This window comes from Haliaeetus albicilla, chromosome 18, assembly GCF_947461875.1.
Source record: "Haliaeetus albicilla chromosome 18, bHalAlb1.1, whole genome shotgun sequence".
NCBI classification, from domain to species: domain Eukaryota; kingdom Metazoa; phylum Chordata; class Aves; order Accipitriformes; family Accipitridae; genus Haliaeetus; species Haliaeetus albicilla.
In genome coordinates this window covers 30,680,117-30,696,665 of record NC_091500.1, presented here as the reverse complement: position 1 = coordinate 30,696,665, position 16,549 = coordinate 30,680,117, and the positions used below count along the sequence as shown (strand labels likewise).

Genomic DNA, 16,549 nt, shown 5'->3' with positions numbered 1-16,549 from the left:
CCGCCAAGCTGAGGCAGGTCCCAGCCCCTTTCCCGGGTCAGAGAGGGCAGAGAGCAGCGGTTCCCCCCTCCCCTGCTCTCACCTGAGTCTTTGCAGCCAAACTTGACATTGGGGTCACAGACATGGGTGACCCCCTCGCAGTTCTTCTCGTCACTGGAGTCCATGCAGTCCGTGTCACCATCACAGCGCCAGCGCATGGGGATACAGAGCCCGTCCAGCCGGCACTGGAACTCGTCAGTGTGGCAGCCCCCGGGCGGGCGCGTTGCTGGTGGGAGGGCATGCACACCCGCTCACTGCCTTTGCCCCAAGGAGCTGGGAACTGGGTGGGCTCAGGGGGTGAGAGGAGGACTGGGCACTCAGCCCAGCAGGGAAAGGGCAGGGAAAGGGCCAGGGGCACCCAGAGGTGCAGGAGAGGGGTATCTGGGCACCCGCAGTGGGCTGCAGGATTGCCTGCCTGGAAAGGGGAAGGAGGACTCTGCTCAGGGGGGGCTTTCGGCTCTCCAGGCAGGACAGCAGCAGAGCTGAGGGTCCATCTGCTACTCGCTCGCTCCCTCCCTCCCAGGGCAGGACCTGGGGTCCCCGGGGGAGGACACTGAGCAGCAGCACAGGGGCAGCCCAGCTGGGGCTCACCCTGGTTGGTGCAGTTGGCGTGAGTCTCGTCACTGTAGTCCCCGCAGTCATTGTCCCCATCGCAGGTCCAGTGCACAGGGATGCAGCGCCCACTGTTGCACTTGAACTGATTGCTGGAGCAGGAGTGGCTGCAGCCCGCCTCGTCGCTGTTGTCCCCGCAGTCATTGTCTGGAGAGGCAAGAAGAGCGGGAAGGGGCTCAGAGAGCGCCCGGCCAGCCAGGAGGGAGGGCTGGCGGAGGCACGGCAGGAGGGAGGAAGGCAGAGACCCTCCTGCCAGAGGAGGTGGCCGGGGAAAGTGGGGAACGACGGGGGTCGGACAGACCATGCCGACAGACGGGACGTGAGGTGATGGGCAGCCCCGGCGGCAGCAGGACCCCCACCGGAGAGGCCGGGCTGAACGGAGAGCCCCTGGCCCTCCCACCACCCAACACGCTCGCCAGGCGCGGCCACAGCACCAGCAGCACACAAAGAAAATGAAACACAGAAACTGCATAGATCAGCCATGTACCTGGGGAGGCTGGGAGGGCGCCCAGCACCAAGGGGACCGCTCTACTCCACAGAGGAGCGGAGCTGGGGAGATGGTGCACTCCTTCACAGGGTGCATCCCTGGGGAGGTGGGCTGGTACAGCCAATTGGGGGGTGTCAGCTTGCCTGCAGCAAACCCCATCGCCCACTGATGGGCAGGGGAAGATTTAGTCTGATAGTACCGGGACACTGGCAATGCAGCCCCTCCGCTGGCCCTGCTGGCACTGGCACCAGGCACAGGGCTGGCCTGGCTTGCTCGAACGACCACAGGGCTCTGCTCTGCTGCAGACACCCTGCCTGAGCTTGGTAAAGGGCCTTTGCCTCCCGGTGCCTCAGTCTCCCCCCGCACAGGGGAGCTCACAATGGGCACAGGGACGATGGCACTGACAGCTGCCATGCAGCTTCACCAGCAGCCCAGCTCCTGCAGCTGCAGACCCCGACCTCTCCGGGCTCCCACCAAAAGGAGTTTCCCAAGCAACTCCACTCGGTGAGCTGGGAGGGATGGCTGCTTCACTCCCTGGCACCCAGCATGTCACTCCCGCTGCTGGAGCACAGGGGGAATTTCCAGAGAGCATGGGGTGCGTTGCCAGAGAGCGCGGCATTGCCAGAGAGCGCAGGGGGCATTGCCAGTGTCTGGAGAAGCAGCCCATGGGGCTTGCAGCATTCTGGAGGGGGCAGGTTTGGGGGTTGCACAGGGCCAGGTTGGGGTCTGGTGCATGTTGATCTATGCACTAACCGGTAGGCTTTGGACAGTTCTTTTCGTCAGAGCCATCCCCACAATCTTTTTCTGAAACACAGAACCAACCAGACAGGAGAGTGGGCACAATGACAAACAAAACAACACAACACGGCACACGCACAGAGGGTGGCACAAAAACACGCTGACGCTGGGACGTGAACACTGACATGGAGAGGGACACACAGAAGCTGCGCAGGCACACCGAGCGGCCTGGGAGGCGAGACCAGAAGCAGCAGAGGGTGCTGGGGGAGCCCAGGGCAACAGGGCTGCGAGGCCCTCATCGCTGCAGCTTCTGCCCCGCAGGTGCCTAGCAAAGCTCATGGCTGCACAGAGGCGCTCCACACCAAGGCCGTCGCTTTTGCGAGCGCCCGGCTGCCAGCACCAGTGCATCCTCAGGAAAAGAGACCATCCCTTGGCGGGGATGGCTCAGAGGTGGGGTTGCCCCAGGAGGAAGATGCCATTTGCTCAGGAAGACCCCAGGGAGAGACCTGAACCCACAGCTCCCTGCTAACCCCCTGCACCGGTACATGTACTCTGCAGCTCTGAATGTGTCTCATCTGCTGTGAAGCCACTAATTAAACCTAATGATGCAGAGCTGCTAGGAAGACCAAAATAAACCTGTGGGGAAGGAAAGCAGCCTTGGGGCAAAATATCTCTCCGAGACCTGGCCCTGGAAACAGATCCAAGGCCAGATGTGAGCTCACCAGGAGACCTCTCCTGCCTTCCCTGGGGCTACAGGACCTGGCTCAGCCCTGCCAGCAACACAGGCCACTCCACACTTGTCTCAGGCACCGAGGCAGAGTTTTGGCCACCTTGCAAAGAACGCCAAGGTTTGCCGAAATGATCCCTGCCAAGCTATTCCTGCAACACACGCTCCCCCAAGGGCAGTCAAGGAAAATGTGGGTCTCGGTGTTGCAGGATGAGCTTACAGCTTCAGCTAATGCCTCCTCCCTTCAGGGCCTGGGCTATGCCATTTAGCACAAGGCTGAGACGTGGCCCTTGCAGGAACAGGGTCCCCTGCCAGGCTGGCACCTCTGCATCTGATCTCGCCGTCCCCAGCTGTGCCCCCCTTGGCAGCTGCAGGGCCGTGGTCCTTACCATTGTCACACCGCCAGTTGATGTTTATGCAGCGCCCGTTGTTGCAGGTGAATTGTGTCAAGGGGAAGCAGGTCGGGTAGGCTGCAGAGGAGGCAGAAGAAGCACGATCAGTGTGGGGGAGACACCCTGTGCCCCAATCCTCATATCTGGCCCCACCGGTGCCTCTGCCCCGCAGTGGGGTGAGAAGCGGTGCTCCCCAAAGGGCCCTGTGCTTCCAGCGCTCCCCACCCCAGCTCACCGCAGGAGGCAGACTCGTCGGAGCGGTCCCCACAGTCATCATCCAGGTCACACGTCCAGGAGATGGGGATGCAGCGCCCACTGGCACAGGAGAACTGGTTGGGGGAGCAGGTCCGAGCTGGCTCAGGGAGAGACAGACAGAGCTTTAGTAGCTGGCACTTCCTGGCTTCGCTGGGGGAAAGGCAGGGAACAAACCCCCCAGGGCTCCTGGGAGGCACAGGCACAAAAGCCAAACTGGCTGCAAGGTGGGCAGCAGGGAGGCACGATGCCCTGAAACCTCGGTTTCAGCCCTGCAGCATGCAGGGAACAGCGAAGGCTACGTCTCGGCACAGCAGTGCAAGCTCTCCCTCTGTTCCCTGAGGACAAGGCAGGCTCCTCACCTGAGCAGGTGGAGTTGGACTCATCCTCGTTGTTCCCACAGTCATTGTCCCCATCGCAGAGCCAGCGGTTGGGGATGCAGCGGTTGTTCTTGCACTTGAAACGGTCTGAGGGGCAGGTGTGCTGGTCTGCAGAGGAGACACACACTCAGGACCTGCCCTTCTCCATCCCACCCCCATTCCTCCATGTCTGGTGGAGAGAAAAACTAAGACAGAAAAGGGAAGGGAGCCTCAGACAAACTGGGGATCCAGGATCCTAATCACCACTTCCCCCCTCAACCACTCAAGCCTGCTCCCTTCCTAGAGCTGGGGAAGGGATGCAGGGGTCCTGGCTGCCTGGCCCTGTCCCAGCCACTGGCCCCACATCTGGGGTAAGCTTAGCCCGAATCGTGCTGCCCCAGGAGCATGTAAACCGCTACCCCACTGTGCAGGAGGTGGCTACGCACGGCAGAGCTCAGGGGCTTCATCACTGTTGTCCAGGCAGTCGTTGTCCCCGTCGCATTTCCAGCGCTCCTGGATGCAGCGGTTGTTCTTGCAGGCGAACTCCCCAGGCTGGCACTGCGGAGGGGGGATGTAGGACGGGTTGGCTGGCAAGGGAAGAGCAAAGGGAGGGGATGATTTTAACCAACTGCAGGGCACCAGCAAGGACAGTTCTGTGTCCCCAGGCTGGCAGGATGTCTACATGACTGCCCAGCAGCCCTGTGTATACACAGACACTCGTGCCCACGTGCACCGGCTCCTGAGCATGAAACAAGAAGGTGCAGCCCATGATGCAGGGGGAGAGACCCTGGCTCAGCCTGCATGCACGGGCTGCACCAGCAGAGCTTCACCCCTCTCATTTAAGCTGGCAAAGCACCTCATTTAAGGTAGGAAAGCCACCGAGGCTCCCCACCCTGAACCTGGCTCTCCCCCATACTGGCAGCAGAATGAACCCACCCCGACTGTGCGGGCAGCGTCAGACACAGTTGCACAGCTTCCGTGCAGCAATCCCCACCAGGGATTTCCACCCGCTTTCCCAGGCAGGCGGCTGTCCTGCTGCCATTGTGCAAGAGGAGGAACCGGAGCTGGTAACGTCACTTGTCTGCAGGCTCCCATGGGTGCAGGGAGCACCCACCTCCCTGAGCCCCAGGCCAGCCCCCCACTGCATGAGGCATCACTGCTGATGTGCCAGAGTGGAGTCGCAGACCCCACGTCCCTACCCATCCCTTGGGGAAAGGGGGTCCCCACTGGGGGCTGGGCCCCCAAGGCAGCCTACCCTGGCAGGTGACAGAGTCCGATCCCAGGATCTGGTCCTCGGCACAGGCGCACTGACGGCCCCGGGGGGTGGCCAGGCACAAGCTGCTGCAGCCGCCATTGTTTACACGGCACTTGTTGGAGCCCACTGTGGAGGTAAGGAAGGGGTGAGGAGAAGGGGACTTCAGCACTCGGGAAACCCTGCTGAGTCACGGGGGGGCTGCTGGGTGCCCCCAACCCCCCAGCCTCCCTCAGCAGGCTCCACGGTTGGAACCCAGCTGGAGACGCCAGCTCTTCAGGCCACGCAAGGCAGAGGGGACCCCTCAGGAGACATAAAGCCTGGCAGAACTAGCCAGGAAGCCTGGCAGGCAGGGAGGAAGGGGGAGAAAGAAAGGAAAGGCTGGAAGGGCAGGGGATGAGTGACAGCAGGGTTTACGGAGAGAGACAGGTTGAATGGGGATGGACAGACAGGCAGGGATATGGCCAAAATGAAGCAAAAAGAGGTGGGGGGCTGCTTGGGCAGGGCACTTCTTCAGCCCCCAGTCCCATCCCTCTTCCAGCCCCACCATTCCCTCGTGCATGGCAGGTCCCCGAGGTGCCAGGCAGAGGTGGCCCCAGCACCTTGTTGCTGCTGCGCGTCGTACATCCGGATCTCGAAGATGGGTGGGCGCTCGTTCCGCAGCAGGCTCACCACCTTGGAGGCCTGGTCCAGCCGGTAGATGCTGCCGCTGCGGTACTCGGTCCAGAAGAGGAAGCTGCTGTAGTGGCACAGCCCAAAGGCGTGATTCAGCTCAGGTCCCTCATACACGATCTGCAGGCACAGGGAGGCGAAGGGGCTGGTCGTTAGCTGAGATGGGCGCCCAGGGAAAGCCCACATGGAGGCACAGGGCAAGGGACATTGGAAGGAGAGAGGAGGGGACAGGCGGCAGGGGGACACGGCCGAACATGGCCAGTCACCCACTGAGCAGAGCCGCGGTGGATGCAGCCAGCTGAGGCAATGGCTCAGCTGTCCATGGCCCCAGCTCCGGGGCAATCAGTGTCCGAGAGCCCGTGGGGCCTCCGCTTGCCTTCCGCTCGGTGCCGTTGAGATAGACCATCTCGATGCGGTCATAGAAAGCATCCACCCAGTAAAGGATTTTGGCTGGGATGTCCAGGCTAAGCCCGTTGGGCCACAGGACGGTCTTGGAGGTGATGAAGATGTTGCGGTTGGAACCGTCCATCCAGGCTCTCTCAATCTTGCCCCTCTTGCTGTCCTTGGGATCCTCCTCCCAGTCCGTCCAGTACATCCACCTGCCGCAGACACTAAGCTGTTACAGACGCAGACGAGCTGGGCTCAGAGACCACCCCACCACTGATCTGAAGAGTGACCAGCTCTGCCTCCACCGAACCAGGTATGAACTCTCCAGCTTCTCGCAGAGCAGCTAACACAAAGCAGTGGGGAGGTCCTGCTGCCCTGTGCCTACAGCTAAGCCCCAGCCCGAAATCCCTCCCGGCCACGCCAGTGCTGCTGAGCCCAGGCTGAAGCTGCCACGCAGCACAGAGCTGCTGCCACCACCGTGCCTGGCCCCACTGTCACAGCTCGTGAGGCACTGCGACTGCTCAGACGCAGTGACCGCTGTGCGGAGCTGGGGACCCAACCGCCAGCTCTGCTGGTCCCCGCTGCAGGCAGGAGCAGCCGTGCTCTCCCGGGAGCCAGCCCTGCCTGCCCAAGCACCCGCACCCGTTCAGAGGGTCCACCACAATGGCTCGGGGGTGGGTCATCTTCCCCTCGATCAGTGTCTTCCGTGTCTGGGCTGCCTTCTCCAGCCGAGCCACACTGATGGTCTTTTTCGGGCCGTCATCTGTCCAGTACAGGTTGTTCCCCATCCAGTCCACAGCGATCCCTTCCACGTTGTGGATGCCTTGGGGGAAAAGCAGGAGTGGGCGCTCATCACCAGGGCTGCGCAGCAGCAGGAAGATGAAAAGTGGAAGTGACAGCCCCATATGATTCACAGTGCATTCGGCACCACCCGAGCCCAACTCAAACCGACAGGGATAACGGACCCCTCCCCGAGCCCCAGTGCAGGAGCTCCCCCGGAGCCACGGGAAGCCTGGGCTGGAAAAAGCCAAATTCAGGAGTGTCCTTGGCTGGTTCAACCCCAGGCAACACAAATGTATTCGGCTGGCAGCATGGGGATGGATTGGCCACTGCACTGAGCCCCAGGGACCCTGACTGAGGATCCCCCATCCCATCCTCCTCCTCCTCCTGTCTGACTGGATTGGGGAGGGCCAGCTTGGGCAGAAGGGGGACATCCAGGGACAGGGGTCTCTCTCCCGCCTCTGCTGGGGCATGTGCTCTGTACCTGTCTCTCAACAGCAGTCTACAGATAAACCCAAACAGCAGCTTCAAACCTTAGTTTTAAGGGTCAAAGACGCAAGGGAGAGGACAGAAGCGCTGCCATTACATGAGGAAATGCACTGATGGCCATTGCTGCCAGCTCCCAGGGGCTGACCCCGCTGGGGAGGGACGAGGCTGGGCCCCCCGGTCACGCACCATCCTTCAGGATGGTCTCTCGCTCCGTGCCATCAATCTTCTGGCGCCCAATGAGGTAGCTGGTGGTGTCAGCGAAGTAGATGAACCCAGTCTCAGCGTGGAAGTCCAGCGCTCGGGGATTCATGAGGTTCTCGATGGGGATCATATGCTCGTCCGGCACCTTGGCTCCCATGTCCATCCCACGGATGATGCCTGGACGCCCCTTCCCGTACACCAGGAACAGCTCATGCTCAGGCTCTGGAGAGAGACAGGGAGGCAGTGGTGGTGGGCAGCCAGAGGCACGTAGCACCAGGGCTTTCACGGGGTCGCAGCTGCGACACAGAGGCCGGGAGGAAGCAGCAACCTGCCCCTGCACCCAGCAGGTCTACAAGGAACACAAAGCCCAGGAGGCAGCCGATGGCTTAGGTCAGGAAGGAAAGGGGTGTTTGCAACTGGGAAGGAAGGAACTGAAAAGCTTTGCTTGTCCCTGGGCTCATGTGCTCCCAATCGTCTGGCACAAGTGCCTCTGCCCACCCCAGTCCCTCTGCCCTCTGCCAGCCCCCATGCCCCCTCTTGCAGCTCTCCAGGGAAGGCCAGGACTCACTTTTGCAGGATTTCCCATCACTGCCCAGGCTGAACCCAGAGCGGCACCGGCAAGTTCGGGTCTTGTGGCTGTTCCCAAGGAGGCAGATATCCGAGCAGCCTCCCGGCTTGCCAAACTGATCCGGCTCGCAGGCGTGGCTCCTCACTGCAACACAGAGCATGGGCTCCAGCAGCCAGGGGCAACCAGAGCAGCACAGAGATGTCCTGCCCAGCCACAGGTCCATGCCGGCCAGGAAGGGGACAATAGTCTGCAACAGCAGGGATGTGGAGACGGTCTCATGAGTGCTGCCGGCAAAACCGCAGCTCTCTGGGCTTTAGGGGCGCCCCTTCCCCCTGGAGGTCCTGGCCAGTCAGCCTGGGGCTGAGCACTGCACAGGACAGACAATGCAGAGATGGAAAAGGACCTGCCCAAGATGAAGGATCACTGCAGACCAGAAACCAGCACGGCGTGTCCCAGCAAGCTGCCACAGCCACTGGTCCACAGTGCCTCCATCCTGCCAGCGCAGGCCTCACGGGCCATGGCAAGAGTGGGGATGCCCGGCCACTCCGCAGACAGCGTTGGCAGGATGAGCCCCTGCGCGGGGACAGCCAGCACCAGCCTGGAGAGCCCCCTTAATCACACTCCTTCACCGCTCAGAAATCTCCTAATTAGTTTTATATTCTGGAAAATGCCAAGCAGGCTGCTAAGAGGATTTTAAACGAGTAAATTGATTAACTGCAGGAAGGTGCTGGGGGTGGAGCAGGCAGACAGGGATGGATGCGGGGAGGGGACGGTGCCTGCAGCTCTCAAGCCTTTCAACTCCCTTGAAATCCCTTGGTGCCCAGGAGTGCATGGCCCTGCTCGAAGGGTGAACAATGCCGGCAGTAGGGACCAAGAGCATGTGGGCACTGCAAAAGGAGCCATTAATATTTCAAGATGCTGCATTTTCTCCAATGTCCCTGCACTTTCCAGTGAGACGTGATCGATCAACCACGTGGTGCAGCTGCCCAGCTCATGGGGACGGCTGCCGTGTCTCTCGCAGGAGGAGACGGAGCGATAGAGGGGGCCAGGGGCACCCCCAGGGTGTGTGGCAGCCCAGCGAGAGGCTGGCCCCGGCTGCCTGAGGAGCAGGAATCCCACCCAAGCCCCTGGCCAAGGAGCACTATTAGCAGGACGGCAGCTCCGGGGAGTCCCTGTGGACCACAGCTGGGCAGCTGGCTCCTCCGTCCCTGTCCCTGGGCCAGCGCATTTTGGCCCGCCCAGCACTCGGCACCCCTGGGCAGGCTCCGGCAGTGCCCCTCGCTCTGCTGCTGTCCCCTGCAGCGAGGCTCCCACTGCGGACCCCTGCCCAGGCACACAGAGCTCACGGGGTCGGGGGGAGCTAGGGGTGAGGGGACAGGGTCAGGCCCTGGCTGAGAATGGCTTCTTGGGGCCACAAGGTGCTACTGATGGAGGCTCCTGGGCAAGAGAACCCTTCCTGGGTGTCTGGCCCCATTAGGAGAAGGAATTCAGAAGGTGCAGCCTGTCCCCATCACCGCCCAGCCTTTGGGGTCCAAGAAGCTGCTTTTCCCAGGCCGGGGTCCCACCTGTGGGCTGGCGCCGTTGGTGGTAGATGTGCAGTGCTCCTCCCTTGTCCACCCGCGTCACCACCTGGTACTCGGTGCTGTTGAAGCGGTTGACCCGGATGACGCTGGTTTTCTGCTGGGCATTGGCATTGTCAGAGTTGGTGGCGTAGAGGTAGTTCTCGAAGACGGTTAGCCCGTAGAGGTGTTCAATCTGGAAGGCACCGCGCAGGCCACAAGGAATTTAGGAGGAGACATGAGAATCCCGACTCTGAGCCGTGCAAAGCCCCCAATCCCATCTCTGCCTCCTTTAGGGCACGAGATTGGGCTTGGCAGGCAGGTGCTGCAGAACTGGTTGGTGTTCAGCAGCTTGCCCCTTTACTTTGACGGACCAGCAAAGCCAAGCCTGTGGACCAGAGCCCCCCAGCAGGCCAAGCTCAGACATGCCTCTAGCCCCCTCCGACCTCCCCCCAGCCCCACTCACCAGGATGCCCTGGATGATGGTATGTCTGTTCTTCCCTTCGTAGTCCACCACCTCAATATAGTCCAGGTAGGCATCAGCCCAGTACACCAGCCGGTTCACCAAGTCCAAGGTGATGCCGTGGGGGAAGACGATCTTGCTGTCCACCAGCTTGGTGCGGTTCTGCCCGTCCATGTCGCAGCGCTCCACCTTGGGGATCTGCCCGTAGTCAGTGAAGAACACTTTGCTGCGTGAGAAGGGCAAACATGGGAGCTCAGAGCCTGGATGTCACGTTCAACCCAGAGAGAGGGAAGATGCAGATGCACAGACGGCGCAGTCTTGTGCCTGCAGACACGGGCTTGCCCCCATCAGCACAAGGGTGGCTGGAGTCCACCACAGCAGCTCCCAGCCGGGGCTGGTCCAGGGGAGCTTCTCGCTGCCTGCACAGCCCAGCTGTGCCAAGGGCTGCCAGCACCTGCCTGCACCTGCTGCCAGGCACGGCAGCAGGGGGAGCTTGGAGGAGCCGCAGCAACCTGGGCAGAGATGCTGAGACAGGCAGACAAAAGCTTGAACCCAGATTTGCTGGTGTCACCAGGAAGAGGTCCAGGGCCATCCACCAGCTGACATGTTAAAACACAACCTGATGCATCTGCCCATCTGCTGTGTGTCCGAGAGCTGTCCTGCCTGTGGCAGCAGCTCCTGGCACAGCGCTTCCCAGGCAAGGCACAGCCCAGAGCCGGCGCTTAGCACCACCGCCCTGAGCACCCGGGCCGTGCTGGGTCTCTGCTGCAGAGCCCAAGTCACCCGTGGGGCTTGCCTGCACCTTTCCTGTTCAAGGCCAGAGTCTCTCTCCAGGCTGCTACATGATATTTACTTATAAAAAAATAATTCAGACTTTCTGCTCAATAACATCAGCTCTCTTCATTCAAGCAAGGATAAAAGCACCCATCTGGAAAGCAGCAGGTAAGGGGGAAGATGGCCTCTTTACTGGTTTCACTGGAACCCTGCAGCACGCACAGGTGAGCACCCTTGGACGGAGCATGCTGTCAGGTTAGGCAGACCGCACTCGCACGCCCACAGACTTCCCTGCTGGGCAGTGGGATTTCCCCTGCACCCATGCCCGGTGGCCAGACCATGCTCACAGTAAGTGCCCAGTGGGATCTTGCATGCCACTCCACTCTGCCCACTGGGGCCTCGGTCATACCAGCTCCCTGCTCCTGGGGTCCAGCAGCTGCCGCACGTGCCCTGAGCTGTGCCGATGATTCAGCAACCCAGCTTCCCCATGCACGGGATTTTGCAAAAGGCAGCTGCCTGAGAGTTACCATCTGACCGCAGCGCCCCATATAAATAGGCATGAGGGGAGCTGCTCAATCCATGCAAGTATCTGACTGTTTCAGTTCCTGAAAGCCGGTGCAGAGCTGTAACCATGCAGCCACAAGCTGGAAGCAGCAGCTTGTCCTGAGCCTGGCCAGGTCCTTCCTGTAGGACCGAGCACCAGCAAAGCCACTGCCCAGGGCAGGCAGAGTGGGAAGCGCTCCTCCAGAGAGGGGCTTCTGGACACGGGCATGCAGGTACAGGAGACCCCACCAGCCCCAGAGGGAAGGACCACATGCTTGCCAGCTGTCACCAAGAACAGTTCATTAGAAGACCCAGGTTCAGATGCTGATGTGCCTGTGCCGCACTGGTCCGGCTCTGCTTCTACACCAGTGTCTGTTCCTGGTGCAGTGCCAGCTGCAGAGGCTCAGGCTGCTCTGACCCATACCTAAGGACCAAACCTTCACCTCCTCCAAAACTGGCTGGTACCAGTGGGATGCTTAAAACGCTGCTGCCACGACTACCCTACAGCACATGGCCCCAGTCTCGGCTGAGGGAGAGAAAACACCGGGATTCACTCATTGCTAAAGCCCAGAGGAGCCCTCGCAGGCAGGCGAGTCACTTCCCCAGCAGGATCGCTGCTACCCCACTTGACTGCAGCAGCTGGACCCGCCTGGCTTGCTCCACCTCCCCAAATTGTTGGTGCAGGTCCAGGCAGCAACACCGAGCCCTCCCAGCCCCAGGCAGGACTCTTACCCCATAGCTGGGTCCAGTGCTATCCCCTTGGGGTTGTACAGCTCCAGGTCCAGCAGCGTGACACAGGTGACTCCATTCTTGTTGCAGACAAAGATCCTGTCATCGATGTCATCCACGAAGTAGAAGTTGCCCGTGAGCCAGTCGATAGCCATCTGCTCCACATCTGGGCCGTGGGAGAGGGGGGGTGAGGAGAGGTTAGGCAGGGAGGGAGGGAGGGAGCCAGGAGCCCCTCATGTCCCTGTGCACGGGGTCTCTGACCACGTCCCAGCCCACCAGGCATCTCGAGCACAAACGTAGCTGAGGAGCAAGGCCGTGTGAGCCACGACGGAGCTGTGATCTGCACTGTACCAGGGACCTGGCCCTGGCCGCCCCGTGTGGATCGACACAGCAAACCTGTCCTCTGCTCCCGAGGGACATGGGACCTGCCACCCCCCAGGCAGCCCAGCTGCAAAAGGCAGCGCCGTCGGAGACATCACACACAGCCGGGAAAGCATCCTGCGGGAACACCAGCCCAAGCAGGGGGAAGGCTCTGCAAGGTGGGCACCGAAGGAGGGGAGGAGGCAAAGCTGGCTCCTGGAAAGCTGAGTAGCACAGAAGGGGAAGACATTCAAACCACAGCATCGGGACAGCAAACGTCTGCTGAGCCCATGCCCATGGCAGTGCAGGGAGGGACCACAGCAGCCTGGGGCGGCAAGCAGAGGCCCGCTCGGGCAAGGCAGCCCAGGCAGAGCGGGCAGCGCTAATCCAGAGCTGCAGGGACACCCTGAGCCCTGAAGCAGGTGAGAGACAGCATCTGGCACGCAGCATTTAAGTATTTAATTAAACCAGCGAAAGCCTGTTAAATCCGATAAACTCAATGCACCCAAATTCCTTCCTTGCAACCAGGTCAGTTCTCGGTGCTGCTCAGCCCCCCACCACCCGCCTGCCAGCACCAGGCCAAAGGCCAGGGTGAGGGGCTGCAGCTCCTACACGCTCTGGGAGATGCCAAGTGCTCTGGAGGCCTGTCCTTTCGGTTAGTGCCCCCCTGAGACCCCGTACCACCCCCACGCCAACACAGCCAGCACTGCAGCTCGGCTTCACAGCTGGCACGGGCAAGGCAGAGCAGGGACAGGAGCAGCAGCAGCCCCACAGCCCAACCACCCCGAGGACATCGAGACCCAGACAGCCCCGTAGGAGCAGGGCCAGACGCCGCTGAATTATTAACCAGCGCAGAAGCTCGGGAGCACAGAGGGAGGGAAAACATGAATCAAGCCAGGACATTTTGCAACGCCCCACACTCCCCCTGCTCGCAGGGTTCAGCCTGATGATATCAAGCCCTTCCCTGCTGTAGCACCTCGAAGCGCTGCCTGGATTTTGACGAGACCCAACTGATGAGCACCCAGGGGTGTGGGGGTGCCCTGTCCGAGCACAAACCTGAACCCCAAGTCCCCGCGTTATCCAGGCCAGCTCGCTTGCTTGCACGCCTCCACCGAGCATTTCGTGTCACGGCCATGCCGCCAGGGACAGGGACGTCCTGCCGGCGGCGATGGCCGGCTGGTGACCAACCACCCTCCCCTCCAGAAGGGCGAGGCTGCAGCACCCGCAGCCACCACCCAGCATGATGCATCTCGTAAAAACAAGTGGAAACAGCCAGAGCCAAGGAATTAGCATCAAACCAGCTGAGCCGACGGCCCGCGCAGGGCTCCTGCCACGCTGTGATGCGCCAGAGCCGGCGGTGCGGCAGGGGCAAAGTTTGGGTTCCTGGTCCGGCCAGGGACCCCGCACCCCCTGACCCAGCTCCTGGGTGCCCGCTGGCGATAGAAGTTTCCATGCTGAGCGAAAACCACCTAAAAAGGTGCACGGGGGTGGTGCGGGGCAGGCGAGGGCTGTGCTCTGCCTCTGAGATAGGGCAGCCTGAGTCACGCTGCCTGGACCAGCGCCTGCCCTCCCTCCACCAGCCCTGATTCACCCCTCTGACAAGGGGAGGGGGCGGCACAGCCATGCACACGCACGCAGTCCTGCTTGGGCGAGAAATGCTTCAGCAAAGGGATGTGCAAGAATTTCCCCCCCCCCAAAAAAGCAGGTCTTGGCTGGTGCCTGCATGGCTGAGTCAGAGTCACAGGACCGGAGGAGCAATCCAAGCAGGGGCGGACGGGGAGCGCCCGGCAGGACGGTGTGGAGGCCCTCACCCCCCGCACAGGGGTGCAGACCCCAACGGCTGCAGGCTTTGACTTTTCCTCGTTGCCTTCCTCCCGGAGGGGGCCCGGTCATCGCCGCCCTGTCACCAGCGCTCACCCACACCTCAGTCCTCCTTTCCCATTGCTCTCCCCCAAAAGCCCCTGGCGTCACGGGGCTGCTGCCACCTCACCGGCCGCATCCTGCTGAGCTGGAGCCACATCCAGCCCGTCCAATGCGGAGGAAGTTCACCAACGCGGCACTCAAAGGCTAAACGGGAATCAGAAGGGAAAATGGCCAAAACAAGCTATAGGTTCCAGCTGCTTGCTTCCTGGGGCCCGCAGCTTCCCTCATCCCATTTCTGCGGTGTTCACCTCTCCCTGTCAGAGGAGAGGGTCCCGGTCCTCTCAGGGGTCTCCCAGCCGGGCCCCAGCTCTGAGTGGGGCAGCGCTGGGCCAGAGAGCTGGGGGTGACGCAAGCACTTGCTCTTCTCCCAGGCTGTATTTTTGCAGCTGGAAAGCATTACCCTCCTCAAAGGCTTTTGTTTTTCAGCTTGCTCCTTCTCTCCCTGCTCGCCATCCTCCCCCCTCCTTTGCAGGAATTAGTTTTTATTATTATTATTATTTTCAGCTCTTTCTTGTAGCCTCAGCTAAACCTGGATTTCCTCTTGAACTTTCAGTGGAAGCTAATTTAGCGTAGGTCTATTTTTAACCCCTCGTGTTAGCCCACAGAGAGCTCTCCCCCCACTCACCACTTGGCTTTGGGAGAGGGGAGGAGTGAGGGACGCGGTCTCTCCCTGTCCAGGCGCCGCGCGTCCCCTGGCAGGAGATCGGGCATCCAGGGAAGGTGTCCTACGGCCACCCGTGACTGGCAAGATGCGCGCAAGGACCCAGCTCAGGGGCACCAGCAGGGACCAGCCTGTCTCCAGGCACAAGAGGGGTCCTGTGAACAACTTTCATGGAAGGAAGAAGCCACCCCTCTCCTCCTGCCCGCAGCTCCCAGCAGCGGAGCAGGGCTGGCTGGTGAGTGCACCCCCCCACCAATTCCCATCCCAGAGTCAAATCTTCCTCCTTGCTCAACCATGGCTGGGTGTTGCAAGCAATTGCAACATGCAAAACTAATTTCCCAAGATTTATTTACTTGCTAGTGTTTGAAAATGAGCTTGTGGGGGCAGAGAACAGGGAATGTCAACTTTAAAGGCTCTTCCTGGAAGAAGCTGACCAACCTCGTCAGGCCGGCGAGCCGCCGTCCACACCAGCCAGCCTGCTCCACTCAGAGGCACTGGCCAGGAACGCCGCTGGTTGAAGTGGGCTTTGACCATTACCTTCCTTGTGGGGAGAGGGCTGAGGAAGGGAGGACAGAGAGGAGAGGGAGCACCACGAAGTTCACCAGCGTGCAAGTGGCACGTTGCTCAACAAAGGCGGAGTGGGAACTTCAGCAAACTCCGAAACCCACCCTGTGCAGATGTTTCCTGGTTTCACGCTCAAGTGAACACAAACCCAGTGGTCCTGACTTTTGCTGAAGTTCCTGCCACAAAATAATCTATGTGACACTGTGCTTGGATTTTCCTTTTTCCTTCTCGTGGCCACCAGTGGAAGAAGCTGAAGCAGCCTCTGGGGCCAACAGGCCCTGAGGAGCCACCAGTGGGGCCAGCTGCCTGGAGGAGCAGGCTCCCACATGTCCCTTCCAGCCCAGACTCCTCTGACACCGGGCTGAGACCTGTCACAGCACTACCAGGGCACACTCAGGGAGAGCAACTGCCCCAAGAGGCAGCAGAAGCACGAAGCCTCCACCCAAGAACTTCTTGGCACTGTTAACTCTTACAAGTCCTCCCAGGCACTCTCAGCAATAACCTTCCCGCTCCCCAATTCCAATTTCATCCTGTGCTTGATGGGGCTGGGAGCACCCTGTCCCACTCAAATAGCTCCTTGACACAAGCGTGTCACCAACTCAACGGCTGTCCACAGCAGCTCCTGCCAGTGGTTCTCCCTCCCTTAACCCTAGCCATGGAGCATCTGATTTACCCCACGACTAGTCAAGCACCACAAGGCTGTGGGTTTTTTGGGGAACGAGCTTTGCTGACCCAGCACATAACTTTCCTCTGCATGAATCAGTTGTTGTGCAGTCTGCAAATACATCAATTGTGGCCTGACACAAGGAGGAAGGAAATGCGCAATTTTCTCTCAGACTAAAACATGGATTTCGACACAGTTCTGAAACAGCTGCAGTTAAGATGCATACAACTCAGCAGCTCGCCCTGACTCTTGCACAGTTAAGCGTGGAAGAAGAGAAACCACCTATAGAGGTGAAGGTGCAAAGAGCTTGGAAATAAGTGCTCTGTACTGCAGCAGCCTGGAAGAAATCCCACT

At 60.6% G+C, this 16,549-nt stretch overlaps 1 protein-coding gene across 3 annotated transcripts in view; it reads right to left on the bottom strand.

The window, feature by feature from the left end:
- LRP1 (LDL receptor related protein 1) overlaps positions 1-16,549 on the bottom strand; it is a 91,392-nt gene that overhangs the window by 35,507 nt on the left and 39,336 nt on the right. For all 3 annotated transcript variants that reach the window (XM_069806461.1, XM_069806462.1, XM_069806463.1), the window contains 15 exons: positions 12,027-12,189; positions 9,981-10,203; positions 9,521-9,710; positions 7,956-8,099; positions 7,373-7,609; positions 6,560-6,740; positions 5,907-6,129; positions 5,461-5,650; positions 4,862-4,987; positions 4,053-4,193; positions 3,610-3,735; positions 3,231-3,347; positions 2,993-3,073; positions 631-798; positions 83-265 (listed from right to left, as the gene is read on the bottom strand). In XM_069806461.1, coding sequence (XP_069662562.1) covers positions 83-265; positions 631-798; positions 2,993-3,073; positions 3,231-3,347; positions 3,610-3,735; positions 4,053-4,193; positions 4,862-4,987; positions 5,461-5,650; positions 5,907-6,129; positions 6,560-6,740; positions 7,373-7,609; positions 7,956-8,099; positions 9,521-9,710; positions 9,981-10,203; positions 12,027-12,189 — 2,493 coding nt within the window. The remainder of the gene's footprint in view (positions 1-82; positions 266-630; positions 799-2,992; positions 3,074-3,230; positions 3,348-3,609; positions 3,736-4,052; positions 4,194-4,861; positions 4,988-5,460; positions 5,651-5,906; positions 6,130-6,559; positions 6,741-7,372; positions 7,610-7,955; positions 8,100-9,520; positions 9,711-9,980; positions 10,204-12,026; positions 12,190-16,549) is intronic.